This window comes from Castanea sativa, chromosome 1 (genome assembly GCF_040712315.1).
Source record: "Castanea sativa cultivar Marrone di Chiusa Pesio chromosome 1, ASM4071231v1".
Classification (NCBI taxonomy): Eukaryota; Viridiplantae; Streptophyta; class Magnoliopsida; order Fagales; family Fagaceae; genus Castanea; species Castanea sativa.
The window spans coordinates 29,918,158-29,932,573 of NC_134013.1; the positions used below are offsets into that span (position 1 = coordinate 29,918,158).

General features: G+C 34.6%; 1 protein-coding gene across 2 annotated transcripts; it reads right to left on the bottom strand.

Annotated features, from left to right (window-relative positions):
• Positions 1–743: 743 nt before the first annotated feature.
• On the bottom strand, positions 744–13,149 carry LOC142621638 (uncharacterized). Of its 2 annotated transcripts, XM_075794951.1 has the most exons (5): positions 12,967–13,149; positions 12,650–12,767; positions 12,086–12,557; positions 10,656–10,792; positions 744–1,659 (listed from the first exon to the last, which is right to left on the bottom strand). In XM_075794951.1, exons 2-5 carry the CDS (start codon positions 12,725–12,727, stop codon positions 1,195–1,197), a joined length of 1,152 nt encoding a protein of 383 aa, XP_075651066.1. In that variant the 5' UTR covers positions 12,728–12,767; positions 12,967–13,149; the 3' UTR covers positions 744–1,194. The 2 variants fall into 2 exon arrangements, with proteins under 2 accessions (XP_075651066.1, XP_075651064.1); XM_075794949.1 differs by lacking the exon at positions 12,650–12,767 and having other exon boundaries at positions 12,967–13,125.
• Between the last annotated feature and the right edge of the window lie 1,267 nt (positions 13,150–14,416).

Consider the following 14,416-nt stretch of genomic DNA (forward strand, 5'->3'; position numbering starts at 1 on the left):
AACGTAACAAAATAACAATCGGAACTTCTCTACCCATATATATCATGTGAACCACATACATTGTGAAAAAAAGAGACGTAAATATTTGATGCATGAAATAATTTTTTTGACGCAATAGAGGGTTTAGGATCGATGCAAAACATTGATCAACAAAATGCTGGTTACTCCACTGTAAAATTGCCAATTTATCAATTGTGAAGGATTCAGTACTATTTTTGAGTAGGCCGATCACAAATTAGAAGGTTATAGTTTGGACTTTCGATCAGACCCTAGAGCCCCAATAAGAAAATAAATGACAGAGCTGGGGTTCAACCTAGCATATGTGAAGCTATTCCAGGCCCAAACCAATAAAATCCCTGTTGATCATGACATGAGTTCACTCGAAGTTAGTTGAAATTGAAACTGAAGGTGGAGGATTTTGTTAAGCTCATAAACATCTTAGTCACTACTACTCTATAGTGGGGCACTGGGCTTCCTGCAATGAAATGCGTCTAGTTAGTAGTTACAATGTCTATAACCCATTATCCCCTAGATGAATACTCTTGAGTGCGCGTTTACTAATAGCTATTTCTTTTAGTCTTTTTTATTTATTTTATCATTTATTTTTATTGCGTACAATTTTTTAAAACCCTATTTTAGGTATAACTACCAACTTTCAGCATTTTTTTTTAATAAAAAAAGGCTTTGCCTAGAACCTTATAATTCAACTAATTGACACATTTTAATGTTTTTAATAACATCCATGGTTCAAACTCTTCATCCCAACTGTAAAAAATAATTCAGCAAAAAACTGCTTAAGTATATATGTTGAGAGGATAATGCCCAAAAGCCACTTGGTGCAAGCATAAAATATATAAACTTGTTGACAGTATCAGCTGGGGCAATGAAAATCAATAGCCTAACCAAAAATTCTAGGACAACGTAAAAACCACAAGTTTTGTCACACTTTCCACATGGTAGATTATGAGTGATGTAGAAAAAGTAGTAGGCCCATGTAAAAATGACAAGTAACCAATCATAATCTGCCACAAAAATAGTTGTGCAAAAAGTTGTGGCTTTTTTTTTTTTTTTTACTTCTAGAATTACTCTAAGCTACCTATGAAGGAAAAGTGCATAGTGTGATAAAGAACAAAGGTAAGTTCATCATCTCTTCCTTTTCTTCTATATGAGTGTTTGCTGGCAATCCTAATGCAACTAATCTTTCCACCCATCTTTGTTCAACCGTCGCGAGGCTAAACCTTTAGATGAGAGGTTTGGAGTAACAGGCATTGAGGGTGTCTTTGGTGCCTCCTCATCGTCCCAACTATCACCCCAATTTTCATCCCATCCATCATTAGTGTCCAACTCTGATTTTGCCACACTGGAAACCGGAAGCTCCATGTCTAGTTTTTGGTATTTAGAGCCATTGCCTGAAAAACGCCTCCTCCTAAAGCTTATGCATATCCAAGCTGATACAAGTATCAGCAGTGGACCAAGGAAGATAAGTGCAATAGCAGGTCTTTTTGTTAGGGAGCTTATGAACAAGGACTTGGGGGTATTGACAAACTCTTTCTGGGAACTGTGTGCAATCAGATCCCTGATATCAAGGCTGCACTTGTCATTTCCTGCTGTTAAGGTGATCAAACTGTCAGTTACTCCATCTACATTTGAAACAGTCACCTGCACAATTTAGATATCAAGTTATAACTCACTCTGTAAGTCATTGATAATACTCCTTGTCAATAGCGCTCTCAAGTACTAAATGACATGGGTGATGATAACAAAGCAAAAGGTGCCAAGCAAGCCCATCAGTACTATATGGGCCTGTTTGGATTGAGGGGGAGTGTAGGGAAGTAGAGTAAAGCTGGCCCAAAATAAGCTTATTTTTAGCCAACTCTACTCTACTCTCTCCCTCTCTTCCTCCTCAATTCAAGCGGACCATAAGTGAATTAGTTTTCTTTCCTGTTAAAATGCTATGCTCCTCAGGTTCACAACCAAATAAATGTTCCATGTCAGCGTGTCTGCTAACCATAGCAGCCATTCATCTCTGAAATTTCAAGCATTTAGGTCGGCAATGTGCATAAAGAAATCAAGTGTCTTGTCTTAAATGTTACAACATGCCAACAAAAAATTTTGAAGGACAAAAGATGAATATTAACCCTTATGTCAACATTTTCATTGACAAAGAAACACTAATTTGATATATGCATTTGAATGCCGTCATCCAAAGATGGGTGCTGCACCAGGAGCATACACTGAATGATTCACATAACAATTTTATACACTATTTTAAAGCTGATAAGAAGCATAACAAATGTGTTAGGACTTAGCTTCGCAAAATCCATGTGTCAATGAGGGTCTTAATAACTGTCATTTTTAACTAGACTTTTTCATTAATAAAGAATTGTTTGAAGATGTTAAAGTTCCTAAGGCTCACTTGAGCGAACTTAGGCCTCGCTCGATCTTTGCTCGAGCAAGATCATGAATTCTACAATCCTAATTCTACTAAAAAACCAATAATTGAGAAAATCTAAGAGTATCTTCTTTCTTAAGCCAAACCGAGAAATCCTTCCCTAAGTTTTTATACCTTGAGAACCAAATTTGATCGTCTCCTTCAGATGTTCTCCTGGTAAGTTCCTTCCAGAGTTTCTCATTCAAACCTTAAAATTTTGTTACCCTCTAATCTATCAGTGAGTTACTAGAGTTCTGGTGGTTGCAGATGTGTATGTATAAAAGCTGAGAGCCCAGGACACTGCCATGGGAGGTGAATTGGTCGTTTGTGAGGTTACAGATAGATTCTCCTATAGTGGGTAGGTTACTTAAAGGAGTGGTTACATAAAGGAGGTGTTTATCTTTTGAAGAATTCTACATATGTTTTCCACTTCGTCACAAAATCCTTGTGTCCTTTTTCCTATTGTTTATTGCTCTTGGATTGTGGTGATATTTTACTGTGACGTGTTAACTGATGTATTGTTTTGGACCCAGTTTGGCTTTGTTTCAACGTAAAACTTTTTTGATGAAAAATTTTTTAAGTTGAAATTTTCAGGTAAAACAGTTTGTTTTTGGAATTTGTTTGCATTCATGAAAATGCTTTGGAAAACATTTTCAAGCATATGGATTTTATGGAAAATTAAATAATAAAAAATTCCTTTTTTTATATTCAAATAAAAATAACAATTTTTGTTCATAAAATGAAAACAAAATTCAACGTACCAACATTTTAACATAGTACAAACTCACAAAATCTAACATAATGAACACAAATCCACTATGAATTTTACAAAATATAATTTAGTATACACAAAATTCACCATACCAACATTTAATATAGTACAATCTCACAAAACATAACATAATGAAAACAAAATCAAACACCAGATCAAATTGAATTCGACAGATAAAAAAATTGATCTAATAAAAATATTACAAGTAAAAAACTACAAAGTTGAAGATATATAGACTAGCGAAATCTTTTTTGGGGGCTGGGATGACCTTAGGGGGGTCACACGTTGGTCGCTGGACCCTATTTGGTTTAGGTTTGTTGCCAGAGGGATTATTTCTTGCGTGGAGGGGGCAGTGGCTTACAGATTAGTGAGAGAGAGAGGCAGGCAATGGCTGGGTTGGGCAGACTAAGGCGGCAGCAGTGGGAGGAGCAATGATGATGGGTTCTCTCTGGCAAGACAGATGCAAGTTTGCGGTGGAGGGTTAGGTTTGCTGTGGGGTGTAAAACGTTCTATGCCTCAAGAAATGTATTGTCAATCAAACCAAAATTGATTTTTGGTTTGACAAGCATTTTCAATTGGGTCAAACACCCAAAAATGTGGAAAACATGATGTAACAAGCGCAGCCTTAAGTAGTGCTTAATCTGTTAGTCCGGTAATTTCGCTAGTTGGGGTCAAAATTTGATTTTTCAAGATATTCTAAGAAAACTACAAATGCTAATAAAATGCTTGCATCTCTTCTCTTGCTTGAACCAGCTATATCATGTCATATAACACCACAGGTCGTTTAGTGCTCAAGCGCAACAAGAGAGAGAGAGAGAGAGAGAGAGAGAGAGAGAGGGAGAGGAAGAGAGTCAGGTTGTATGTGGCTAATTCCCTGGTAACAAGTTAATAACTTGGATCTGATCAAGATATTTTGCAGGTCATAGCTTGCACCAGTGCCATAAATACATACAAACTACTGACAGAAGAGGGAAAATCAAGAACAGAAGATAGAAAGAACTCTTGACATCTCAGTAAGAACAACAGTCTGCTATAAAATTATTAGTTATTATGGATGCATTTCATAGAAACGACTGCGTATAAATAAGCCATAAGAAAGCCTTACCCCCATAGAAAAGCAAAATGTATACGTTAAAAATATGTTATTACTATTATTTTCTTACAGGTTAGTAATGTGGAATGTAACCAGCAGCCTCCTGTGAAGGCTTATAAGAGGCGAGAGAAAACCTAGGTGTGATTGCCTAGAGTTTATCTTTCTTTATTTCTCATTTTATTCTCTGTTTTAACACCAAATAGGCATCAAACATATTCAAGATCAATTTTTTTTTTTTTCTAAATAATAATAATAACTAAACCTACATAACCCCTTAAACATCAAACCCTATTTAAGAACTCATCAAGAAATCAAATTAAGTGCCGAATTCTTATAGATCCTACATCAAAATTGGTATCAGAGCCAAATTAGCATTATGACGACTAGAACCAACCTTCGCTCTCCTATTTAAGAACTCTTCGTTATTGACGCAATCATCTCAATTACAAGGAAACTCAGTCAATGAAAATATATAAACTCTCCAAAGAAGTTGAAATTGGAAGTGAGTTTGCTTTGTGCAATATACACCTTTGTTTTCAAGCACAAAGCTGAAATTGAGAATAGCAAAACATATGCATTATGTCGGGTGGTCTATACCCTTACTTCTTTGGCAGCACAAGTGACTGGATTTGATGAACTCAATGAAGAGTAAAGACTACCCTTCTTGTAAAGATTTCAGCATAATTTATGCTGAGTTATTAAGTGGGCGGCACGCACAATACTTGGATTTTTCTATACACTATGGTTACCCCTCCGAGCGAACTTGCTTATTTATACACAGCACTTCTCTTATACGACAAGTGATATGAGAATTGCATGCTGGAGGGGCAGCATGCCATCTTCTTGGGCGTGATAAGACAATATGGTCAAAGATTGTTTATTAGCCTAGTTTATAGCATGATGTTGCAGGCTATCTACCATTGTCGCATTTGGTTCCAGGGTGCTTAATGTGGATTGTGTGGTTGGAACGAAATCATCGTTCCTTTGAAGACAAAGAGAAGACCTTGGTTGAGTTGAATCTATTATGCCAGCGTAGTCTCTTAGAGTGGTCTCGTTGTTGGGGGTTTTCTAATTGCTCTTCTCTCGCTGAGTTTTTGCCCTCCCTTAACTTTGTTTCCTAGTAGATTTTTCTTATTGTTCATCATCATGAACTCCTTGTATGACTTTCTTTCCTTTATTTATAAAAGCTTCCGGATTACTTATCAAAAAAAGAAGAAGAAAACTGGTCTTTACACACCCATACCAAAACCCATGTTCCTTGGGAAGATCTTAGTATGAACTTTGCCCAAGGACTTCCAAGAAATTTTATGGGTCATGATGCCACATTTGTTGTGGTTGATAAATTCTCAAAAAAGGCACATTTTATTCCATGTTCAAAGATATCAAATGTGGTCCACATAGCTAAAATTTTCTTTCAAGAAGTTTTTAGTTTACATGGTAACACAGAACAAAGGGTGGACAATTAGAAATAAGGGAAACGAAAAAAATCATCAAAAGGACAGTCTCAATCAAGCAAAATACATTCCATAACATCCCATGAGTTCCTCAAGAGCATTAAATAAATTCAAAATTCAAAAATGAAATCTAGAGAATAATAAATTCTGAAATCAAGTTAATTGTCATCCTTGCATCACATGAGCTGCCTACAACTATTGTGTTGGATTGAGATGCCAAGTTTATGAGCTATTTTTGGAAGACTTTATGGAGGATTCTGAATACAAAGCTTAAGGTTTTTCTTTTTTTAAATTCTTTTATAATCTTTCCACATCCAAATAGATAGATGTAAATCGAAGTTTGGGTGATCATGTTAATAATTGGGACCACTCACTTCTTATTGCAGAATTTGCTTACAATAGTTTTGTTAATTGAACCATTGGTCACAGAACCCTTGAGATTGTTACTGGTTTGCAACCTAGAAAGCCCATTAATTGGATTACTTTGCTTCCAAGTGCAAGATCAAGTGCTAAATTTGAAACCCTTGCGAGTCATATGATTATGGTTTGTATTCAACCTAAGCAATTTCCTATGAAGATTACAAGAAACAACATTCCAAGAATGTTGGTCCCAACAAGATTGTGACGAAGATAGGCCCCAATGCTTGTCTTTGAGTTACTGTCAGACATGGGCATTAGTAACATGTTGATGTCAAAGATTTAACAGTGTATGCAGGTCATTAAAATCTTGATGAGCATGAGGCACAGGCTATTGTTTGATTGCCCCCAACCCTTAACATAATGGAAGAAATCAAAGATGTCCTGTATATCAAATTGTGTCAACAAGAGATAGTGGGTACAAGTATTTGATCAAGTGGAAGAATTGTCCTCTTTCAGAGTGTACTTGGATTATTCCTAACGAGTTTCAACGTATCAATCATGACCTTCATGAACACTATCATTTTTTTTATTACCAACATTGAGATTTTTCCAAGTTGAGGAGAGATGATGGGGAACATATCTGGCATGCCTGTCGAAAGACTTATATGAGATGAAGAAAAGCTGGTTCTAGTGCTCAAGCATTAATTTGGGATGATGAAGAGCTCTCTTGGGACCTTGCTTAGTTATTTTAAGTTGAATTGAGTCTTATTTTATTTTTTGTTGGCTGCTGGATCATTTTAATCAAGTTTTATTGGAATAGGGCACTTTGGTAAATTCAAGATTTTATAGAATGTGCTGTCCTTGGCTATAACAAATGCCCATAAGTCTTATTTTGTGGTTTTTATTCCTTTTCCTTTTTGGTTTATAAGTTATTAAGCACTTTTTTTTTTGGGTTATTAGTAGTCCTAATCTTTCTAGGAATAGGAAATTTAGAGTCATAGTCTTCCAAGAAATAATTTAGCAATAGCCTATACAAAAGCAACTATTGTAGTCAATAACATTCATAACATAGATATGAGATTGTTTAATAAAATTCCAACAGCTCATTGTAAGCTTTGAGAGTGTGATTTCTTCTCCTAGCTAAGTGTGATTGCTTAAGAAAACTTAGGTGTGATATCCTAGAGTTTATCTTTCTTTATTTTTGTTCTTTTTACTGTTTCAATACCAAACAGCTATCAAACACATTGAAGATGCAATATTTTTATTACTTAAACCTAAATAACCACTTAAACATCAGACCCTATTAAAAACCCTTCAAGAGCTCATCAATAAATTTAACTTAGTCCTAAAATCTTAAAGAATCTGTATCATCTGGTGGTTCTTCTTTTTTCTTTTTTCTTTTTCTTGGACTAATGTCTTGATTTCCCTAGACATAAACTCTAAGAATACTTTTTTGTTTGATTGAAAATAAAGTTTGTATAAATTTACCATTATGTCCCTATTAAATAAAACAAAAAGTAACACATTATACTTTTAAAAAATTGTGTATAGATGGACACTTCATTAAAGTGAAAAAAGAAAAAGCATAAAAAATTTACCCAAAACTGTTTTCTAAAAAAAAAAAAAAGGAACAAAAACAAAAACCAACCAAAATTAATGAAAAAATAAACATATGAGCACCCAAAAAAAAAAAAAAGAAGAAGAAGAAGAAAGCTAACATGTCCAAAAAAAAATCAAAGAAAGAGAAGAAAAAAAAAAAAAAGAAGCCAAGCACGTTAGTAAACAGAGAAAGAAAAAAAAATCAAAGAAGAAAAAAAAAACAAAGCCAAGCACATTATTAGACAGAAAAAGAAAAAACCAAAGAAAAAGAAAAAAAGCCAACACGTTGGAGGTGAAGTCCAACATAAGGGGTATTTTTGGAAGCTCATTTCATGAGCTTCCCTCTCTCATTTTTCTTCCCATTTTGGAGAGAACTTTTTGGTGGGCCCAGGGAGAAAACACCTGGGCCCCACCATTTATTTTTCTTTCTCCCCATCCAACTAAACACACTCCAAAAAAGTTTTCTTTCCCATTTTCTCTCCAAAGTTTTTCATCCACCCTATTTCTCCTCCAAACAGACACACCCTAAATGAATCTTCTTTCCTCTATTTCCATGCTACTTAGATGTAAATTGCAGTTAGTGTTATTTTTCAGTTACTTCTGCAAACAGCTTTGATTGGAGGTCCCTATCAACTATCTTTTCTTTTTCTTTTTCTTTTCTTTTTTTTTTTAATCATTTGTAGCCTGTTTGGAAGTTTAAAGAGAGAGGAGAGTAGGGGGGAGTAGAGGAGAGAAGAGGAGTGGGGAGGAGAGTAGAGAGGAATGGTTATTCTCTACCTTGTTTGGATGTTTTTAAAATTAGTAAAGGAGAAGGGAGTAATTAGCTCTTCCTCTTGTTTGGATGTTTTAAAAATTAGGAAAGAGAGGAAATAAAATGATTTAAATAGACAAATTTACCCCTATTTTAAAAATGGACTTACAACATTAGTCTATGATTAATATCATTAGATTAAATAATTATTTAATCAACATTCTCATTCCATCAAGTACCACTAATAAAAGTATAAAACTACTATTAATTATTATAAAATAATTTTTATTACCTAAAAAAAATTCTAATAAAAATAAAAATAAATTTAAAAATTCATTGAATCTTATTACTTTGTTTGGTCAAGAATGCCAAGCACGATATCATTGATGTAGCAAAACCCAGATGCCTCAGGCTTCTTCGCATGGTGGAGCCCACCGGCTCAGTTGAAAGCAATATCGACATCGCCATGGTTGAGCTTGACGGCGGCAATGATGGACCCGCCGGCGTAGATGAACCACCACGCCGCAAGAGATCCGAGCCGCAATCATGGCTTCGATCAGGTGCATCGCGGCTCTTTGTCTCTCTCTGTGTATTTACTTTGTTGATGAAGTTGAAATGGGTTTGTTGTTCATTGTGGGTCTTTGGGTTTGCTTGAAGTTGAAATGGGTTTGTTGTTCATTGTGGGTCTTTGGGTTTGCTTGAAGTTGAAATGGGTTTTTTGTTCATTGTGGGTCTTTGGGTTTGTTGTTCGTTCAGATCGGAGATGGAATCGGAATCGGATTTGGAGGAGCGTGGTTTTGGTGGCATCGGGATCACCGATGAGGTTCTGGCTTTCGCGAGGAATATCTGGATGCATCCAGAGACGTGGTTGGATTTTCCAATTAATGAAGAAGAAGACTTGGACCGTATGTGCGTTTTTTTTCTCTGGAAACAAACAGAAAGTCAATGCTTAAATTTTCTCAGGAAATAAATAAACATTATTTATATAATCGGTTTGTAATTTCGTAAATTTAGAAAGGTTGAATTGGAAAATTTATTTGATTAATAATTTATCTACACTACTCTCCCTCCAAATCTCTCCAATTTGGAAGAATTAAAAATGAGGGGTTAGAGGTAGTTGAAACCCCTCCAAATCCTTCCCCCTCTTTCCTTAAAAAACTTCCAAACAAGGGAATTAAATTACTCTCCCTCCCTCTACTCTACTCCCCCTCCCATTTTAAACATCCAAACAGGCCATTAGACATTTTATTTATGAACAAACACAGTACAAACAAAGAGCAAATGCACACGGCCAGCAGAGTACAGCCGCTCTGATCACGCAAAGAATGCTTAAAAGGCCACCTAACTAAGATTGCTAGCTTACAAATCATCAAGACTAACAATACAACACCAAAACTATCAAATCCAGACTAGAAACGAGGATAGCATAGCTAAAGGCCAATCAACTATATAAACAGAGAACTTCAATTTTCTTTCCCAATTCATTGTGCTTAGTAAACATGCTCTTGGATAACTAAGATATTGCAGAAAATGCCTATAATAAAGGCCTTATGGGGCTTAGGAATTTTTCTCAATGTCATAATAAAACCAATTTGAATCATCCATTTAACAGACTAAGCTTCCTTAGTGGCTGATGGTCAGATTTATTCCCCTGTACCCTTTTTGCTATTCATATGCCAGCATCCAATTGCTCCACAGCCATTAGACTTCCAGAAGGCATGCAGCAACATCAAATGCAATACAAACCAATTGAACAGGGAAGCTAACTAAAGCTAAAACTATTTAAGGAAAAACTCATAACAGAAAGAGAGGAACTTGACATATCCAAGTTCAATTGTTAGTTGAAAAATGTTTTGTTTTATCAGAAGACAGTCATTAAAACCAAAATCAACCTTCCAACTTTTTTGGAGAAGTCAAAGCACAGAAAGCAATATATCATCATAATCAATTATTGTCTTTATACACACACACACACACACACACACACATAAGTATTTTTAAATAATAAAATATTTTGAAGAGGGAAAAGGCTCATTATGATCACTTCCTGTCTTGATTTATTCGAACTAGTACAAAAAGGGAAAACCCTTTGAAAAAGGTATTAGCAGGCCTTATATACATAAGGGCTAGGAACTCATTAAACGAAAGCTGATTTGTGATTGAAACTGAAAAAAAATTAGTGACTTCATTAGTACCTTTATGCGTTCTTTGACTTCTTTCTCTTGAATTTGAACTTCTTTTTCTGCTAGCCGAACAGAATCAGGAGCAGAAATGGTAACAGAGAGAGAGCTTTCTCCCTTGTTCTGAATTAAAAGTAAAAGATCTGGAGATTCTGAAGAAATGCAACCATCATTACATTCAGATTGTTAATAAGAATTCCAAAAAGTATAAAGTTAAAGAAATTGCAAATGTATTTCTGCAAGTCAGACCAAGCAGTAGCATATGTGAATGATATATTGAAAACATTTTTCATTAGATGATTTTGCATGATCATTTTGAATGGAATTAGAAATCAGACCGACTTAGATTTAGAAGGCTCTACAAATTTAAAATTATCCAGTCCACAAATAAGGAATTTACCCAGGATTTGTCATCTAATTCCTTGCTAATTGACATCTCATTTTGATTTTTATACCAAGGACAGATGGTTCAAATTAGGAGTTGAATTTATTATAGACAAAAACCCTCTTTCCTACACTGCAAAATTTTCTGGAATAAATTACTAAAATACATATTGATGCCACAGTCCAGAGGTAATGAAATGGTTGAAAAGAATATCATTGTGTTTAAATATGGGATTATGTATTTACCACCACGTCCTAACCCATGTTCATTAGATGGTAATGTACCAGAGTAAGGCATTTTTCAAAAATTACATCCTTGAAAGTTGAACAACACCTAGTAACCATGGAATTATATTTTCTTTCACGTGACTACAACTTGTGATCAGCACATTCTGTCCAATAGTTGAAACTTGTGAATTTAGTTTTTTTTTAAAAAAAAGCAATCTAACATAAGAGTATTTTACTAAGAAGTATAGACACTTCATTTGGGGTTTTGTACCTCTATCGGACACAGGACACATCTAGGACACCTATGCACACGTGTCCCAGCCATGTCCTTCTTTTGTTTTGAAAAATTGCAGGACATGGGAGAGACACTTATCTTTTATTTCTTCTTACTTTCAATCTTGAACACTTATCCAATTATAATCTTTTATTTACCCTTTTGGATCTTATCCTTGGTTTGTATTCTAATTTCTAAATATCATTTACTAGTCTTGAATTCACTTATTATTCATTATTGCTCTTAAATTGATATATGTTTAACATTATATGAAAAAAAAAATGCTTAAAAATATAGATAAATTTATATTTAGTAATTAAAATATATGCGTATCCCTGCCGTGTCATGTCCTATTTTTTCAAAAATTGTAGTGTCACCAAGTCATACCCGTACCTGTGTCCGTGCTTCCAAGGTATTTTAAGTTTGACCAGATTATGGAGTTAACTTCAAACGTAAATGTGAGAGGATAACATTAAATGTCACAATCAAACAACTAAGATGAGTAAGATTAGCAATTAAATTGCAGAAACAATCTCAGAAACAAAATGTCAATACATACCATCCCCTGGAACTCTCAAACATGCAACAAACTTCTTCTCAACTTTGCACATATTAGATGAATCACATTCTTCACCCCGAGAACCCTCATTCCTCTCTGACTTCGAAGAGTCCCCATCCCCTTCATTGCCCACATCCTTAGGCACATCCTTAGATTCTGCCCCATCTCGCAACTTCTGCTTTTCATCACCACTCCCCTTTCCTTTCAATTCCTTCCTCGAACTGCCCTCACCCTTTCGCACACTACCAACTTCTCCCAACTCAGATTGGCTAATTGAACTGCTCTTATCCATCCCAGTCTTAGCACCAAGATACTCCTTTGATCCACCCACTTGATCTCCCTTTACCTTGTCAACTTCAGTGGGATTCGAAACCAAGTTCGACCCATCTTTTTTTTCATCTTCCAAACCATCCTTTTTGTTCAAAGGTACAGGAATTACAGAACCCAAACCATTGTTTGAACCTTCATTCACCTATATCCAAAATCTACAATTAAACCAACACTAATCCTTTAAACAATGGAAACAATACAGAATCAAATTAACTTTCTTTCTTCATTTTTTACCTTCGAATCAGCAGAAGAACAATCCATAAATAGTAGGACCACAATGAACCCCACTAAAAGAAAAAAACTTGAATCCATATTTGAAGTCAAACCCACTTGTTTGCACTACAGGATGACCCTATTTTCAAATAAATTGAACCCCAAATGTTCAAACTAAAAGTGAGACATCATAAATGGTGTTTTTGTTATAGCATAAAAATGTAATCTTTATACACACACACACACACACACACACACACACACATATATATATATATATATATATATATATATATATATATAAAAATGAACTGAAGGGACAGTCTGCGATTGCTAACCTGAAAGGAAAAACCGTTTCTTTGCGTGTACTTTGGCATAAGCTCAGTGCTAAAGAGCTGTGCTTTTCATGGACATAGACTCGGCTTTGTAACAGAGAAGTCTGAACTCATACATGGTGGGAGAGATGGCTGTGTTACCAAGGCAAGAAGCCAAAAACCCAGCATTTAATTTGCCATTTAAAAAAATAAATAAATAAATACTGTTGCCGAAACGTTGCGTTTCAGACTTTCAGCATGTCTCTCACCAATGGCTGAGTTCGTTTTTGTATTTTGCAAGATTTTGCAACCAACCACTAATGTGGTTGCTCTAAAAGTCCCCAATTGTTGCCTCAAAAAAAAAAAAAAAAAAAAGTCCCCAATTGAAAGTAGCAGTCACCAAAGAAATTGCTGGCATGTTGCGATCATGATATGGAAAATTTATCAACATCAACAAACTTATCTACTTGTTCTTTTTATTTTATTTTTTTCCATTAGAAAAATGTTTATGTGTGATTGTGAGTTTCTCGTAACAATCATTTAGAGGCCAAAAAGAAAAATAAATTGGGTTGGCAAAATATGTATGTTCAAAACTCTATTTCTTTTTTGTTTTTTGTTTTTTTTCTCTTAAATAAGATTCAACCTTAAAGTTTTAAAGTTTAAAAGGGGTTTAACAAATAATGCCATATTATTTCAAAAGAAAATAAGTTTGACCGTCAACTTATATTAAACCTTAATCACAATAAAACCGAGTTTTAATTTGTTACAATTTTTAAGTATCATGGTTTAATTTGTTTCTCAGTTCTGAAGCTATAGTGTTTAATTGGATAATTTTTTAAACTTGAAAACATAATTTATCACTTCTAACAATAAATGATCTAAAATATATTTCTTTAAATAGGTTTAAAATCGTGTCAATAACAGGGAAAAAGAAATTGACATGAAGCCTAGTGGATTAAGTCACATGGCATGGATTAAAGCAACAAATGTTCAACTCTTAGGCAAAGCAAGGAATATGCTTAGCCAGTAGCCACACTGGACGACATAGAATAGATTCAATTTAAAGTATAAAACTAAAGCAATATGCTAGCTAAGTGCACTTTAAAACTATTTAGGGTAAACTACGTATTTGGTCCCTATCCTATACATCATATTTCAATTTGATCCCTTACCTTTTAATTGTGTCAATTTGGTCCCTAACCTTTCTTTACCGTGTCAATTTAATCCTTACAGTTATCTTTTGGATGAAAATTAATGACATGTCTAATGGCCAAAATAAAAAATTAGCTTCTATTGATGTGATAATAAACTAAAATTTTATTTTGGCTATTTGCTATGTAAACAATTTTCATCTAATATATAATGACAAAGACTAAATTGACACGACATTAAAATATTAAGGACCAAATTGACACAATTGAAAGGTTAATGACCAAATTGAAATATAGTGTGAAGGCTAGGGACTAAATATGTA

What these genes read in the sequence shown, in the direction of transcription:
- LOC142621638 (XM_075794951.1), bottom strand. Translation starts at nt 12,727, where the DNA reads ATGGATTCAAGTTTTTTTCTTTTAGTGGGGTTCATTGTGGTCCTACTA. An exon ending in GTTCTTCTGCTGATTCGAAG is followed by an intron (nt 12,558 to 12,649) that starts GTAAAAAATGAA and finishes TTTTGGATATAG; the next exon opens with GTGAATGAAGGTTCAAACAA. An exon ending in AAGTCAAAGAACGCATAAAG is followed by an intron (nt 1,660 to 10,655) that starts GTACTAATGAAG and finishes TAAATTGTGCAG; the next exon opens with GTGACTGTTTCAAATGTAGA.